The sequence below is a fragment of the Globicephala melas genome, chromosome 19 (assembly GCF_963455315.2).
Source record: "Globicephala melas chromosome 19, mGloMel1.2, whole genome shotgun sequence".
Classification (NCBI taxonomy): domain Eukaryota; kingdom Metazoa; phylum Chordata; class Mammalia; order Artiodactyla; family Delphinidae; genus Globicephala; species Globicephala melas.
Genome location: NC_083332.1, coordinates 29,597,821 through 29,615,614, shown reverse-complemented (window position 1 = coordinate 29,615,614; position 17,794 = coordinate 29,597,821). Strand labels below are relative to the sequence as shown.

At 34.1% G+C, this 17,794-nt stretch overlaps 1 protein-coding gene across 9 annotated transcripts in view; it reads right to left on the bottom strand.

Annotated features, from left to right (window-relative positions):
• The window catches only part of CYLD (CYLD lysine 63 deubiquitinase), a 62,341-nt gene that overhangs the window by 40,235 nt on the left and 4,312 nt on the right, over positions 1 to 17,794 (bottom strand). For 4 of the 9 annotated variants that reach the window (XM_030832990.2, XM_060288652.1, XM_030832989.2 and 1 more), the window contains 3 exons: positions 15,029 to 15,680; positions 13,354 to 13,656; positions 11,072 to 11,177 (listed from right to left, as the gene is read on the bottom strand). In XM_030832990.2, the coding sequence (XP_030688850.1) occupies positions 11,072 to 11,177; positions 13,354 to 13,656; positions 15,029 to 15,532 (913 nt within the window). In that variant the 5' untranslated portion in view covers positions 15,533 to 15,680. Of the gene's footprint in view, positions 1 to 11,071; positions 11,178 to 13,353; positions 13,657 to 15,028; positions 15,703 to 17,794 lie in introns of all 9 variants that reach the window. The other 5 variants (XM_060288650.2, XM_060288647.1, XM_030832992.2 and 2 more) reach the window with 3 other exon arrangements.

Here is a 17,794-nt window from a genome sequence, read left to right as displayed (position 1 = left end):
CAAAGCACACAGAGAAAAACAACATATTACATTACATACAGGGTCACAATGATTCAGGCTACTGATGACTTTTCATCAGAAACTGTGAAGGCCAGAAAATCACAGAAAACCAACTTTATAGCCGAATTCTATATATACCCAAAATATCCTTCAAATATGAAGGCAAGATAAAGACATTCTCAGACAAAGAAAATTAAGAGAAATTCATTTCTAGAAGACTTCACTTCAACAAACACCACAAGAAGTTCTTCAGGATGAAGGAAAATGATAAATAGATGCACAGATCTTTTAATTCTTTAAAATATAAATGATTATTTCAACAAAAAATATAACATTTTCTTGTGCATTTTTAAAGTACACAGATGTAATGTACATGACAATTAATAGCATAAATAATGAGGAAGAGGTAACTAGATTTACATGGTTACAAGGTTTCTACACCTTATACTGATGTATATAATTGGCACAATATTAACCCGAACTAAACTAAAACATTAAGGATATATACTATAATCCCTGGAGAAACCACTAAAAGCAATATTACAATGAAATATAGCTTTAAAACCAATAGATTAATTAACATATAATTCTTAAAATTTTTCAAATAATCTCCCAAAAAGGTAGAAAATGACTATAAGAAGAATGAAAAACAGAGGGACAAATAGAAAACATAAAAAACAAAAATTACTTTAAGTGTTAATAGATTAAACACAACAACAAAAGACAGAGATCATCAGAATGGATTTTTTTAAAAAATGACATGCTGTCTAAAAGAAAACAAGTGGGATAGAGTGGGAAAATGGAGTAAAGAAGGTGGGGCGGGGGGAAACATCTCAATCCAAAAAAACACACTGGGGATAGGACAGATAAAGTAGCACAAATAGAAAACACACAAGATGGTAGAAATAAATCCAACTGTCAGCAATGATAACTATTAATAGATTAAAATCTTCAGTTAAAATATAAAAATTGTCAAACTATATTAAGAAACCAACTATATGTGATTATAAGAGACATAACTAAAACATAAATGATGAAAAAGAGACACACCTGGAAAATACTAACCAAAAGAAAACCTATCTATATCATACAAAACAGAATTTAAGGCAAAAAAAAAAAAAAAAAGAAAAAATTACTGGAGATGGAGGCAGTCACCACATAATGAGAAATCACAACAATTCTAAATCACAACAATTCTAAATTCTAGGTATATAAAAATTCTAAACTTGTATGTAGCAAATAACAATTTCAAAATTAAAGGAAACACTTATAGATTAAGAAGAAATTAACAAATCCATCATCATATGAGGATGTTTTAATATACCTTGCTCAGTAACTGTTAGACCTCACAATTAAAAACTCAGTAATGATACATAAAATTTGAATAGCATAATAAATTAGCTTGACCTAAGGGACATATAAAATATGCATGAACTACATTCAACTAAAATTGAAGAAAACACATTCTTTTCAAGTACACACAGAACATTTCTGAAAATTGATCACGTACTAGGCCATAAAGCCAGCCTCAACAAATGTCAAAGGATTAGTATCATATTCTCTCACCATATCAATCAAATTGAAAATTAATAACGATAAAAACAGACACCTGAAAATTTTTAAAGTACATTTTAAAATAGTTGATGAATTACATTAAAAAACTCATGAAGGAAATTACAAAACACTTCAAATTTAATGGTAACAAGATAACTATATATCAAATTTTATGGAATGTAGGTAGTTGGGTACATAGAGAGAATCTATAGCCTTAGATGCTTTACACTAGAAAAAAAGACTAAAAATTAACAAGCTAATAACCATTCAAACTAAACAGTTTAGAAAAAAATAGAATCCACAAAAAGTCAAAGAAAAAATAATTTTTAAAATTACTGAAACAGAAAATCAATATATCTAGAAAGGATTAAGAAATCCAAAAGATGGCTTTTTGAATAAATGAAAGTGAGAATCCTCTGGCAAGATTGTTTTTCTCTGTCTGCCTTATTTCACTTAGCATAATGCCCTCACAGTCCAACCACACTGTCATAAATGGCAGGATTTCCTTCTTTCTCATGGCCAAATAATATTCCACCACATCTTCTTTATCCATTTATCCGTTGATGGACATTTTGGTTGTTTCCATACCTTGGCTACTGTAAATAATGTTGTAATGCACATGGGAGTGCAGACATCTTTTTGAGATCCTGTTTTCATTTCCTTTGGATATACATCCAGAAGTGGGCTTGTTGGATTGTAGGGTAATTCTATTTTTAATTTTTTGAAGAAAAAGGCAAATACTGTACGATCTCATTTATATGTGGAATCTGAAAAGGACAAACTCAGAAAAACAGAGAGTAGAGTGGTGGTTACCATGGAGTGGCGGGGTGGAATGGCTAATCATTAAAAAAGAAACAGTGTACGATTCCACTTAAATGAAGTACTTAGAGTAATCCAAATCATAGAGACAGGAAATAGAACAGCAGTTGCCAGAGGCTGAGGGTAGGGGAGAGATGCGCGTTTACTGCCTAATGGGTACAGAGTTTTACAAGATGAAAAGCATTAAGGAGGCAGATGGTGATGATTGTTATACAAAATTATGAACGTGTTTAATACCACTGAACTGTACATGTAAAAATGGTTAAGATGGTAAGTTTATGCCATATGTACTTTACCAAACAAAAATGTTTTTTTAATTTAAACACATGCATTTTTAAATTTTTTTTTTTTTTTTAATTTTACCCCAACACTTTCCAAGGAACAGGCCCTTCCTGAGGCAAGCCCATTCCAGGGCACTATGTAAAAAAATTTTTAAACATGCAATGCAAATTTGTTCTTTAATTCTGAAACATGCAAAAATTAGCAAACTGGACCAAGCAATGCATGACTCATGATAAAAGTGGACTTATATCAGGAATGTAAGGCTAATTTAATATTAGAAAATTAGCAGATTAAAAGAAAAGAAACATAGGACTACCTCAATATATAAAGAAAAAAGTTTGATAAAATTTAGGGACTTCCCTGGTGGCGCAGTGGTTAAGAATCCGCCTGCCAATGCAGGGGATATGGGTTCAAGCCCTGGTCTGGGAAGATCCCACATGCCGCGGACAAGCTAAACCCATGAACCAGAGCTACTGAGCCTGCGCTCTAGAGCCCGTGAGCCACAACTCCTGAGCCCATGCATCTAGAAACTGTGCTCCGCAACAAGAGAAGCCACCGCAATGAGAAGCCCATGCACCGCAACAAATAGTAGCCCCCGCTCGCTGCAACTAGAGAAAGCCCGCGTGCAGCAACGAAGACCCGACCCAACACAGCCAAAAAAAAAAAAATTCGATATCCACTCATGATAAAACTCTTTGAAAATGGAGAATAGTGGGTAACTTCTATAACCTGATAAATGACAGCAACAACAATAAAATCCTATGATGAACATCATACTTCATAGTGCAATGCTGAAAGCATTCACTTTGAGATCAGGAGCAAGGCCAAGATGCCTCCTATCACCACGTCTATCCAATATTATATTTACAGGGACACTAGGATAACAAAACCATATTTTAAAAATGAAAGATATAAGGATTAGAAGGAAGAAGTAAAACAGTATTTGCAGATGATAATGACTTGCTACTAAAAAAGCAATCTACAGATAAACTGTGAATAAAAGATTTTAATAAGATTGTTTATAACAAAACTCAGCATACAGAAGTCAACTGAGATACTACTTCACACCCACTAGGATGGCTAGAATCAGAAAGTCAAATAACAACAAAAAAATGAAGAAATCAGAATTCTCATACATTGCTGTAAAATGCGAAATGGTGCAGCCACTTTGGAAAACAGTCTGGCAGTTCCATAAATGATTAAACATGAGCTACCATATGACCCAGCAATTCCATTCCTAGATATATACCCAGGAGAAATGAAAGCATACATCCACACAAAAACCTGTACACGAACGTTTGTAGCAGCATTATACATTATAGCCAAAAGATGGAGGGAACCCAAGTGTCATCAACAGATGAATGGATAAACAAAATGTGATATATTATTACAATGGAGTATTATTCAGGCATAAAAAAGAATGAAGTACTGATATATGCTATAACATGGATGAACCTTGAAAACATTATGCTAAGTGAAAGAAGTCAGTCACAAAAGAGCACAGATTATATTATTCTATTTATATGAAATGTCTACAATAGGCAAACATACAGAGACAGAAAGTAGACTGATGGTTGCCTAGGACTGAGGAGGATGAAGGGATAATGGAGTTATAGCTAAAAGGTACAGGGTTCCTTTTTGAGTTGATGAAAATGTTCTCCAATTGACTGTTGTGATAACTATACATATCTGTAAATACACTACAAGACACTGAATTGTATGGCTTAAACTAGTGAATTATATGGTATGTGAATTAGATCTCAATACAACTGTTTTTATAAGTAGACTATATTTCTACTTATAACCAAAAAACTATTAGAAAATATGTTTTACTTTATAATGTATCAGAATACATGCAAGAAATGGAGAAAATTATAAAATTTTACTAAAAAGAGTTTAAACAAATGAAAGGCTATACATTGTTCATGTATTAGAAGTTTCAATATAATAGAAATGTCAATTTTCCTCAAATTATTCCACAGCTTAACTGCAATTCCAATCAAAATCCCAACGGAACTCTCATAGTATCTGAGAAGCTGACTGTTAAATTTACAGTGAAGAGTCAAAGGCCAATCACAGCCAAGACACTCATTAAGAAAAAGAACAAGCTCAGGGTTTATTGTTTTGCTCTTCTGATGTCAATTAAAACACTTGGTTATTAATTTTAATAAACCTTTTTAGTTATTAAAAAAAAGAGAAAGAACAAGAAGGGAAATGTACTCTTACAGCTGTAAGACTTCTGCTAAAGCTATGATGATAAAGGCCTAGAGGTCTTAATGTAGAAAAAGAGTAGAGCACAGAAAGAGATCCATATATACATATGTTAAAACTTGATTTATACCCAGCAAGCATGGTAGAGAAAATTGGGTATATGTACCTCATATCCTACACAAAATAAAATCTAGGTGTATTATACACTTAAATGTGAAAAGCAAAACTATTAAACTTGTAGAAGACAATATAGAATAACAGGAAAACTCAGAAGAGCAATGAGACAGGACTAGGGCTCTTATTAAAACATATTATAAAGAATCATTAAAAACAATGTGGTGCTGAAGCATGAACAGACAGAATAGAAAGTCCAGAAATAACTGAAGTATATGTGGGAGTTCAGTATGATGAAAGTGGCATCTCAAAGGAGGAAGAAAAAGATGGACTTTTTAATAAATGGTGTTGGGACAAGTGGGTAACTATCTGGGCAGGGGGCTGGAACCTAAATTAGATCCATATTTCACATCATACACCATATAAAATAAAAATGGATCAAAGAAATAAATGTAAAAAATAAAACCACAAGAGTACTAGAAGAAAACATGGAGAAATTCCTTTATAACCTTGGAATGACAAAATCCAGAAGCCTCTAACAAATTTGATAAATTCAGCTATGTAAAAATTTTAAATCCTGCATGACAAAAATCACCTAAAGCAAAGTCAAAAGACATTAAACTAAGTGAAATAAGCTATATACAAAGGACAAATATTGTATGGATTCCACTTACATGAGGTATCTAGAATAGGCAAACTTATAAAGACAGAAAGTAGAGAACAGAAGTTACCAGGGGCTGAGGGAAGAGAGAAATGGGGAGCTATTTCTAAATAGGTATAGAGTTTCTGTTTGAGATTATGAAAAAGGTCTGGAAACGGCAGTGATGGTTGCACATCATTGTAAATATACTTAATGCCACTGACTGTACACTTAAAAATGGTTAAAATGGTAAATCTTATTACATATATTTTATCACAATGTTTAAAAATGAGGACAATCAGATAAGCAAACAATTAAAAACACTAATGACAAATGAGGGTTAGGGACAAATGAAACAGGAACATTTGCATCTCATATCACAAAAAAGTTTACAACCCTAACACATAAAGAAGAAATTGGTAAGAAAAAAACGATAATCCAACTTTTTAAAATAGACAATAAATATGTATAAACAGTCCACAGAAAGAGAAATACAAATTTCTCTTAATCATACAAAAGGATGCTCAACCACATTCATCACAGACATGCAAATTAAAACTATACTGAAATATATCCTTCACCTATCAGATTGGAAAAAAAATCTATGACAAGGCTATAAAAAAATCCCCCTTATGAAACCCTCCTATGCTGTTGGTGAGAATGTAAACTGTCACAGCCACTATGGAAAACAGTGTGGAGGTTCCTTAAAAAACTAAAAATAGAGGGACTTCCCTGGCACTGCAGTGGATAAGTCTCCACGCTCCCAATGCAGGGGGCCCAGGTTCGATCCCTGGTCAGGGAACTAGATTCCACATGCATGCCGCAACTAAGAGTTCGCATGCCACAACTAAGGAGCCCACATGCTGCCTCCCACAACTAAGACCTGGTGCAACCAAATAAATATTTTTTAAAAAAAACTAAAAATAGCGCTACCATATGATCCAGCAATCCCACTCCTAAGCATATATCTGAAGAAAACTCTAATTCAAAAAGATACATGCACTCCAATATTCACAGCAGCACTATTTACAATAGCCAAGACATGGAAGCAACCTAAATGTCCATCGACAGATGAAAGGATAAAGAAGATGCAGTATATGTATACAATGGAATATTACTCAGCCATAAAAAAGAATGAAATAATGCCATTTGCAGCAACACAGATGGACCTAGAGATTATCATACTAAGTGAAGTAAGTCACTTAGTATGATAATCTCTAGGTCTCAGACAAAGACAAATATCATATGATATCACTTATTTGTAGAATCTAAAATATTATACAAATGAATTTATTTGCAAAACAGAAACAGACTCACAAGACACAGAAAACAAACTTATGGTTACCAAAGGGGAAAGGGGGTGGGGAAGGGGTAAATTAGGAGTTTGGGATTAGCAGAAACAAACTACTATATAAAATAGATAAACAACAAGGTCCTACTATATAGCACAGGGAACTATATTCAGTACCTTGTATTAAACCATAATGGAAAAGAATTTGAGTGTGTGTACACACACACAAACACACACACACGTATATATATATATATATATATATATATATATATATATATATGTAAAACTGAATCACCTTGCTGTACACCAGAAACACAACACTGTAAATCAACTATACTTCAATAAAAAAATAAAAAACAAAATAAAAAAATAAAAATAAATCACCCTCACACTCTGCTGGTAGGAATATAAATTGTTATATCCACTACTGAAAGCAGTTAAGCAGTATCTAGAACAATACAAATATATACAGCTTTTCACCAAACAATCCCACTTCTGGGAATTTATCCTATAGATAAGTTAAGCACATGTGGAAAATATATATGTACAAGGCTATGCAGCATTGTTTGTAATAGTAAAAATTAAGAACAATCCAAATATCCATCAATATGAATCAATAAATTATGGAACCACAATACAACGGAAAAATAAACACTGTAAATAATGAGAAGAACCTCTCTATTCAGATATACAAAGAGCTCCAAGATATAGAGTGAAGAGAATAAAGCACGTTCAGAACAGCGTAAATACTAAGTTTCATGCCTAAAAAGGGAAGAAAGACTATTTATATTGTGTAAAGAAACTCTGGAAAGATATACAAGAAACTAAAAAAAATAGTTACTAATGGGAGGCAAGGAGAGGAGTGAGGGTGCAACTGGAGCAGAGGGGATAAGAATGGAAACAAGATACCCTCCTATACTGTTTCATTATTTTGACTTGAGCTATGTGAATGCATTTCTTATTAAAAATTATTTTAGTAACTTGATAGTTACTAAACTCAAGGGTATTTGTATTGGTCAAAACTCAAATGATACAATGTATATTTCATTACATGTATGTCTTTTATCTCAAAAGGAAAAAAAACCCTAAATACTTATCTCTAGCTAATTATATGCGCGCTGAAGTATTTAGGAGGAAGTGTACTGATGTCTGTAACTTATTTTGAAATGCATTAAAAAAATGGTGGATCAGTGCATGGATAGAGGGATGGATAAATAGATGATAAAGCAAGTACAGAAATATTAAGTGTAGACTCTAGGTCATAGGAATAGGGATGTTCAGTATAAAATTCTTTCAACTTTTCCATATGTTTGAAATTTCATAATAAAATGTTGAAAAAATATTTTATTAAAAGTTTAAAATAGAGAACTCATAAATCAATAAATAGACAAACAAATCAACAGAAAACTGTGCAAAGACACAAACAGGTATTTAACAGAAGACACAAATGTTCCATAAACATATGAAAAGTTATTCAACCCTACTTGTAATCAGGAAACTACAAATTAAAACCACCTTGAGATACCATTTCCCAAAGGCATCAGATTGGCAAAAATGGTGGTGAAGTGGTGAAGAGGATATGGAAATACGCAAAACCCAAACATCCATTCACATTAGAATGGGTTATTAAATCATGAAGTATTCACACAATGAAATATACTATGAAGCAGTGAGGGTGAACAGACTACTAACACCATCATCTACAGGAAAGACTCTCAAAATACACTTTAAGTAAATGATGCAAGCATTAAAGAATACAATCACTGTGACTCTGTTTATACTAAGTTTAAAAACAGGCTAAACAATATATTATATACCACCTCGATATACCACCTCAATCCAAGCCACCATCCTCTATCTCTCATATGGATAATTGCAACAGTCCTCCTCCTGATTTCCGTTTTTGCCTTCTAACACGCAGCCAAAGCGATCATTTTAAAACGTAAGTTAGGGTTAAGCTGTCCTTCACTCAAAACCCACCTGAGCTCCCCATCTCCCTCAGAGTAAAGCCAAGAATCCATACACCAGCCCACTTGGCCCTGCCTGGTCCAGCTCCACTACCTCTCCTATCACTCTCCCTCATTCAAGCCACAATGAACCCCTTGCTATTCCTCAAGCTGGCCAAGTCCTCAAATCTCCTTCATGTCAAGAGCTCAAATGTCACATTAGAGAGGTTCACTAGGACTACCCTATATAAAGTAGAAAAATCCCACCCCTCACAACCCAGCACTCCCCTTCCACCTTGCCTTGTCATTCTCCATGCAATCACCATCTAATTGACCATATGTCTTATTTATTGTCTGTCTTCACTCACTAGCATAAAACCTCCATGTGGGAAGACCTTTTACCTGTTTTGCTTCCTACTATATCCTCAACACCTAAAAGAAGCCTAAGTAAGGCTTTAATAATATTTGATGAAGGAACAACCTTTTACAAAACTGCTTTTTAAACAATAAGCATTTATTGTAACATTAAAAAGTATTTTGATTTATAAGATCACAAATTGTGTTTTTCCATAAGCAGTCATGAAAAGGTAAATTAAATATTACTAGGTAAAATACAAAGCACGTGTATACTTTCCACTGAATGTAAACCATTTGTTTCCAAAGAGAAGCAAAGAAACAGTTAAGAATCCAATGTGTAAGAAATTAAAAACTGATTTTAAAGAAGTCAAGGAAAACCAAGTATGTCAGAGTTTACAAAGCAAAATCAACATAAAGCTATCATTTGAATCCCATACCTCCAACTAAATTAATGTACTCTTGCTGTAAGGCTAAAAGCTAACGTAGAAAGCATTCCCTAACTCAGCAAAACAAGCATTTATTACTTGCCAAGCCAACAGGGAAACAGGAAGGACAAAGAGGGCAGGCTAGAAGGAATCTCAAGGATCACCTAGTATTAGCCCCTTCATTTTTACAAAAAAAGAAACTGAGGACCTGAAATGACCTTTTGAGTTTTGGGGAACTCAAAAGTGTTATGTGTCAAAATCAACAATAATGAAATAACACTGGAAGCAAAAAAAAACATTTTGTTCAGTTGTGATCCTTGCTATAGTAAAATTCAGCTTTTAAAGAATTAAAGACAAAATACATCTCCATGGAAACAATATTCCCAAGTATACATGTGAGGCTGAGAATCATGTTCTTCTATGCAGGGCTTCATATCCTAAGTACACACACAGGATGTGGGGTGAGGAGGTACTGAAAAGGTCAGAGCTTTATAATCAGACAAGTCTGGATTTGAATTTGGGCTCTAACAGAATCAACTAGGATGTTACTTGATCCTAGTCAGTCTTATCTCTATCTAATCCTCAGTTCTTTATCAGCAAAATGGGGATAATTAAGACCTACCTTATAAGTTTGTCAAGAATGTAGAAACTGATTAAGAATTAATGTCCAGTCTAATTAAGAGATTCATAATTTGTGGCTACTGAATGCAGACTTTCAATGCTCAATAAGAATCACCACCTCTGATTGCCTCTGTTAGTTCCATGACTACCAACAGACTAGCTGATAATTGGAATTCTACTAGGAGCAGGGAGAAGGTGATGTTGATGCTGCTATCGATAGGAATTTATCAATTAGTTGACAGCAGCCATTAGGTGCTACTTGTTTAGGGTAAAATAAAAGGTTGCTTAAGATTATTTTTAAGATGTAAAAGTTGAGTGATCTGTTTCTGACTACAGAGTCATGAAGCCTGATCAATTATGCCATTCTCAAAACTGGAAGCGATATCGTAGGGCATCCAGCAAGAATCCTCTCCACAGTATATTAGATTATATTAAATGACCAACTTCTGCTTAAAGGCTTCTAGGGTTTAAACCAGGCTCTCACTCAAACAGGTAGCAGTTTATTACATTTTCTGACCCTTGCAATTATCAGAAAGGGGTTTTTTTTCACCCACTTAGAAGGGGAACATAATGAAAAAGTGAACAATAATGGATAAATGCTACCCCACACTCACATACTTTTAGAAATGCAAACCTTTAAATATTGTTTTTATTTGGGGGTAAGGAAGGATATTCTATGTAATAACAATTCCATAATATAAAAGTCAAGTTCCAAAAATGCATCTTGAAGCTTATATTTACATCCTCATAACTAAATATGCCTTAGAAGCTCTGCCTTCATAATATTTAAAACACAAAGAAAACATACCTGGGATGATATCATTGATATGCAAGAGAATTGTACTTTCAACACTTGCAAAACTACAAAGCTGTACTCCATCAAATCTTCCATCCCAGTTGCCAATAGGATTATCCTAGAAATTAAATAATAGAATAAATTTTAAAAACCTCCTCAACAAAACATAAATATGAAAGTCTGTATTTTCCATAAAAAGATCCTCCAACAAATGAGATCAAGAACAATCAAGCCATAGTAAACCCATGGATGAGCAAGGGATCAAAAGCATTTGTCATATTTCACTGGACAATAGTTATCTATATAACAACAATCCATCTACATAGGTAGAGGTATTAATCATACACTGTTTCAGCCAGAAATCTGCCCCTAATTAACCCTAGCTTGCTCTAGTCACTTCACATTCCCTGAGCACTTAAATATTCCATTTGAATTCCTGTGTGCCTTTCTGTAGACAGAAAGTCTATTTTTTTAACTGTTCTTTTGTCATTTTATGGGTATGCAAGAATTCCCTCCAAAATGGAGATTTTTATATTAATTATAAAAATGTACTCCATGAACAGCACTATACAAGTGCTGTTCATGGAGCTAGATTAAGAGATGGCCCAGTCAGACAACTGCCCTGAGCACCAATATGGACAGCATGCGAAATGTCATCAGAAATAGGAGATGAACACTATTGCATTTGCCAGAACTTTCCTTTCAAGGAGTGCACTAGAGGGGTTTGGAATGAATGCTTGCACAAGCCAACTGGAAGACAGACAGAGGCAGGGGGAGAAGCTGGCGGTGCAATCACTAGGCAGCCTGCCCCAAGTAAACAAGATGCTCCCTAGACTGCCATCTAAGGAGCGACAGGCCTAAATGGCTTTTGCCAAGTTTAAGGCCCAAATGACCTAAAGCAAGAGGAAACTAACCCCAATGACCAGTGGCCCTCTTTCTCCAACCTTCCCTCCACTCAGCCCACAACCTCTTCTCTAAACAAGTTCTGAATATTTAAAGAATAATGGTTTAAAGATGTGCTTTATTTCTAGCTATCCCGAGGGACCCACATGTTTTACACTGGCTCTAACTTCTCACATGGTAAATGTTCAGTAAGTGTTTGCCTAAACAACATAGTAACGTTTGTCTAACTAATGGATATCAAATAGAATTTCCCAGAATTTCCAAGCACAGCGTAAGAGAAACTTACGCTAGAACATTCATATCCTACTAAAAAGTGTACCTGAATTGATAAAAATAATCACGAAAAACACCGTGAGTACAAGTCTATTACTCACATCCTCTCCCAACTCTTTCTAGTACTTAATAATTCCGTACGAATTTCTTTCATTATACCTAACAAATTCCTGTCCGTATTTTCAATCTATGAGAAAAATGTTCTCAAGACTTTTTCTTCTCCTTCTCTTAATCTCACAGGTATCGTCCAATTTGCCATATTGGGATGTAACCATAATTAACAAATATGATTGTAAGGTAACATTAAAAATAAGTGACACAAACAAAAGGACAAATATTGTATGATTCCACTTAATGAAGCACCTAGAATAAGCAAATTCACAGAGACAGAAAGAATTCCGGTTACCAGTAGAATACTGGCTGAAAGGAGTGAGTAACAGGGAGTTATTGTTTAATAGGTACAGAGTTTCAGTTTGGGCTGGAGATGAATAGGGGTGATGGGTGCACAAAAATGTGAATGTACTCAGTGTCACTTTAAGGTGGTTAAATTGGTAAATATTATGTCACATATATTTTATCACAGTAAAAAAAAAAAAACCTCTTTTGAGTGAATTACATCCTAAGAAGACACTCTAATTGTCTTTTCCTCTAAAGCAATGTGCCTTTCCTCTATTCAGGTATTGATATTTTCCAGGAATGACTTTTACACACTACTCATTAAAATCAGATCAGCCAATTAAATTCAGCAAAATATTACAAAAAGAGAAACAGATTACAGAAAAAAAAAAAAACCTTTTCAAAATAAAGAAAAATAAGACATCATGCAATATATTTCAGTGGGGTTTTTTTCTGTTTATTGGTCAGCTATTATAGAGCAAATTTAAAGACTGAAAACATTATTCCAGTTTATTCAAACTGGAAAAACGAGTAAGTGTAAATCTACAGCTAGACTCCTGTCCCCTATCAATGTTCCTCTACCAAAGACAAATTATAAAGTGTTCTTTAAATTACTACGAATTAGTCCATTTTAGATATTCTAAGTGTTAAATTTGTACCTAAATTGGTCGTAAAGCTAATAGATATATTCATAAAGATAACATAATTCAAAAGTTTCTTACCATGTCCACACCTACAAAATATCCTAAGCTTTCTTTGCCTGGCAAAACATCACAGAATATAACTGTTCCAGATTCTATAGTTTCTCCAAGCTTCAAAGAAACTCTGGAGTTTATTTCCAGAGGGGGAAGTTCAACTTGCATTGTGTCCACTGGACCTGCATAATCACTTTCCAATCCAGTGTCATCATCTTCTATGAGTTCTAGCTTGTCCAATGCAACAAATACTCCACAATCTTCATCACACTGAAAAAGCTGTTTCCCTTGATATATCCCATCAGTGAAACCTTGGCCACGACCTTCTTCCTAGTTTTTAAATGAGAGAAAAAAAATGATTGACTGATAGAGAAAGATGATCCCTAAGGGAAAAGATCCACTCTGGGGACTTCAGAGAAATCACTGAACAAATTCTAAATGACACATATAAGAAATATAATTATTAGAAGCTGATATTGAATTTAGGGTGTTTAAAAAATAAGGAAGAAACTGTATCCGATGCTGAAATAAAATTACTTGATAATTTCAAATCATTACTGTGAGAGAGCGTGGGCTAGATTCTACATTGTGATTTTAACAAAAATTTTGTCATAAAAAGAAAACTTTACTTTAATATGACAGTAATGCTAGCTCCATTTATTGAGCGCTTACTGTGTGCCAGCCACTGTGCTAAATCCTGAATCAATATATCACAAAAACACTGCAAGTTGTGTATAATATTACTATTTTACAGATGAGGAAGCAGATTTAGAGAAGTGGCTTGCTTAAATAACCTAGTAACCCAGCTAGCAAATGGCATAGTTAGGATGCAAATTTCCAATTGTTTTACAATTGCTGCTTTAAAAAATTAAACCAAAAAGCAAACAAGGGCTTCCCTGGTGGCGCAGTGGTTGAGAGTCCGCCTGCCGATGCAGGGGACACGGGTTCGTGCCCCGGTCCGGGAGGATCCCGCATGCCGCGGAGCAGCTGGGCCTGTGAGCCATGGCCGCCGAGCCTGCCCGTCCGGAGCCTGTGCTCCGCGGCGGGAGAGGCCGCGGCAGTGAGAGGCCCGCGTACCGCAAAAACAAAAACAAAAGCAAACAAGGCATGAAATTCTACTTGCAAGAATGTCAAAATATAACTGACATTTAAGTTCTTGAGAATTAATATTAATTTTTGGAAACATTATCACAGAGTTCTTGGTTCTCTTTTCAGTAGAAACAAATTCCAAGATGATTTTCACGTACATTATCAGGGACAACTATAAGCAAGTTGAAACTGCTGTTAACTTATATAACCAAAATTCACAACTTAATAGTACACTTTAAGAAAAAGTGAGAAACCTACAGATGATAATATCACAGGATAATTAACAATTTTAAGTAATGAATTCATTTACAATTGATAGAATTCATTTTTAACATTCAATGTTAAAATTTCTAAGATATGAAAGTCTTCAATAATTACATCATCTACTTGCATTTCCTACTATAGTAGGTAGTTTTTAAAAGTTTTCAATGCAGCATCTTTGCATCATCTCAATTTACCATTAGAAAGTAAATCCTAAGGATTATGAATATTAAAAATTACAGAAGATTTCTGGGAAAACTTATTTTGTATTTAAAAGGGGAAAAAACACGTGTGCACACACAGACACAGACACAAATACACAGAGCCCACTAAAATGGCTTATCAAACTTACCAGTAATTCTACTCCAAAGAATATTCCCGATACTGTCCTCTCTGCTAATAAAGGTCCTCTGAAGCGTACAACTCCAGGAAATTTTTCTTCCCCAGATCTCAGCTGGACTTTCACAGGGCAGCCCACATCTATTTGGAGGCCTTTACTTAGTCTGTTTCTGTTTTTAAACAGGCTGAACCTCTCTTCACAATTGGTAATTGCCAAAAGTAACTCTGTGAATTTTTCATTTATTTCTACAACATCCTTTTCATCAACAAACAGAACTGCATGTGGTTGCTCTAAAATTTTTAATCCAATCTGATTTTTCTTGCCTTTTGTAGAAGGAATCCTTGAATGCCCCACAGAACGGTCTTGGATATACTGTCCTATACTCCCCTTTGGTACTTTAAGGAGTTTTTGTGTTTGTTTGTCTGTAACACTGCATTCTTGAAGAAGCAAATAAAAAATCCGCTCTTCCCAGTAAGGTGAAGTAACTTTTTCTTGGCTCCATAAGCCCGAACTCATTGTGATATTAACTCCAAAACATTAACTCAAAAAAAAAGGAACTACTAAGTGTGTAGTAAAACCGCAAAAGGTAAATTCACTGGCAGTCCCAAAGCATGTTTTTAGCAATCTGGTGTCCATGCTGTAAAAAGACAGCAAATCAAAACGCCTGGAGGACAAGCAAAAAGAAACTTTACATTTCACTCTACCCTGAGCTAAAATTACGGTCAAAGACTTTTAAAATTCTTCATTGGACTAGTAAAAGCACACACTAATGACATACTTCCAAAAATATCTTAAAAGGTTAAAAGATATACTATATTACTTGTTTCTACGGTAATCTCGCGTATTTAATCAAGGAGATTCAATTGTAAATTATCTCCAAAGACAATACAATAATGTTTGTTTCCAAGGCATTGAAATTTATGAATTCAAATTCTAGTAAAAGATAACCTTATATACATATTCTGACATTTTCAAACTTTCACAAGTAGAAGTTTTAATAGATCCTGCCTAACTTAAATGGATAAGCTGCTATATTTGGGCAACACACACAAATCAAAAAGGCTATTTATATATATATATCTGTACAGGTAGTTTAGGTAAAAAGTTACCCATCACAATTATTATATTGAACATTTTTATCAATAAAAATACCATAAAATCACATTCTGAAACTTCAACCACAATTCATTTATCTGTGTACCACAGTTTGATAATGGAACATTTTATCTAACTCAGTTTCATTTCCTTAATCTTGTACATTTTGTCCTTAGGCAAATGTTAATAGTATTAATCATAGCTATCATTTAATTTCTCTCAATCATAAATATCAGATATTATAAATCTGCTTAATATTAAATATATCTTAAAAATCAATTTTGTAGCCATCAAAACTTGGACTACATAAGGAAGAAATATAACTGCAGTACAGCATCAAATATAAAATGTTTTTATACCACAAGTTTAACTATGTATACTAGAAAGGAATACATGAAAGATTATTTCTTTTTCAGTTTCAATTTTTCATTAAAGATTTTTACAAGAATACTAATCTTTTGCAATTAAAATAGAACTTCGCAACCCTACTTGAATCATGGGTTTAAAACTACACAATTTCATCAATTCAAGTAAAGACTTTAATTCATTATGTTAATTAATTATCTTACTGAAAACAATAGTTCTTAGGTATTCTCTGTCACACGCATGTGGCTATTTGGTTTCCGAATACGGTATTTATTCCATCCTTCTCTGAGGTAGCCATATCCATTTCCATTATTCTGGGTAATAGCAGCAGATGATAGCACTATCATATTTATCTATTTTATTCTTGGAATTAAAAAATAAATACTCCTAAAACTTAAGAGCCAAATTTTAAGTTTAACCATTTAACTTAATGATTAAATGTGTAATCTGGCAAATCTACACACGGAATAACATTTCTTTTAGAACGCACTGGTAGATAGTGAGGTTCTCTATAATGGTAAAGTTTTAAAAGTCTGTCCCTCTACAAGCCAGAATGAGACATGAAGATCACCCAAGACAGGGTAAAGGGCTTGGCACCTCCTCAAGCCAACATTATCGAAATATATGCACAACAAATATAGGCACAATATTTAGTGAGGGCAAGCAGCATAAAGTGGTTCTCTCTCTTTTTTTTTCTTTTCTTTTTTTTATAATGTGTTTGTCTTAATTCCACTTGAGGGCACTGTCTCTTCAGCAGGAATAGGATCAATTTATGTTTGCTACTTATATAAGACACCTGTGGAAACCCCACATAAACAAAACCCCTTAGGAAGGCGACCCAAACCGTAATTTGGCTCTATTCCTTAAAAGTCCTCAAATGAAGTATTTGTTATTGCTGACTAAAATTCTTTTTAAATGTCAGCACTTTTCAACAAGGAAATAGCCTCATTTTTATCTTGATCACTGAAGTATCAACATGAATAGAAATTATTATGTGTGACCCTCACTATGCAAGCGTGCTCGTTACTTTGTAATGAGGCTTTACATCATGCTTTCTGAGTTCTTCGTCTGCCTTCTGTAGATTTACAGTCTATGGTTTTCCCCTGCCATCAGCCATTTTCTGTGGTTTCCTGCAACATGCATGTGACTTATTTTACAGCCTTGCTGCTTTCCAACTTATTGCTTCTAATGAGTTCTGGGAAGCCAGGTGATGAAATATGGTTGTGTGTTTTAAAAAAAAACAAACAAAACAATAACAAAAAGAGGAATGCATAAATTCTGAACGGGTCTTTTAGGAGTAAAGTGCATAGGCTTTAT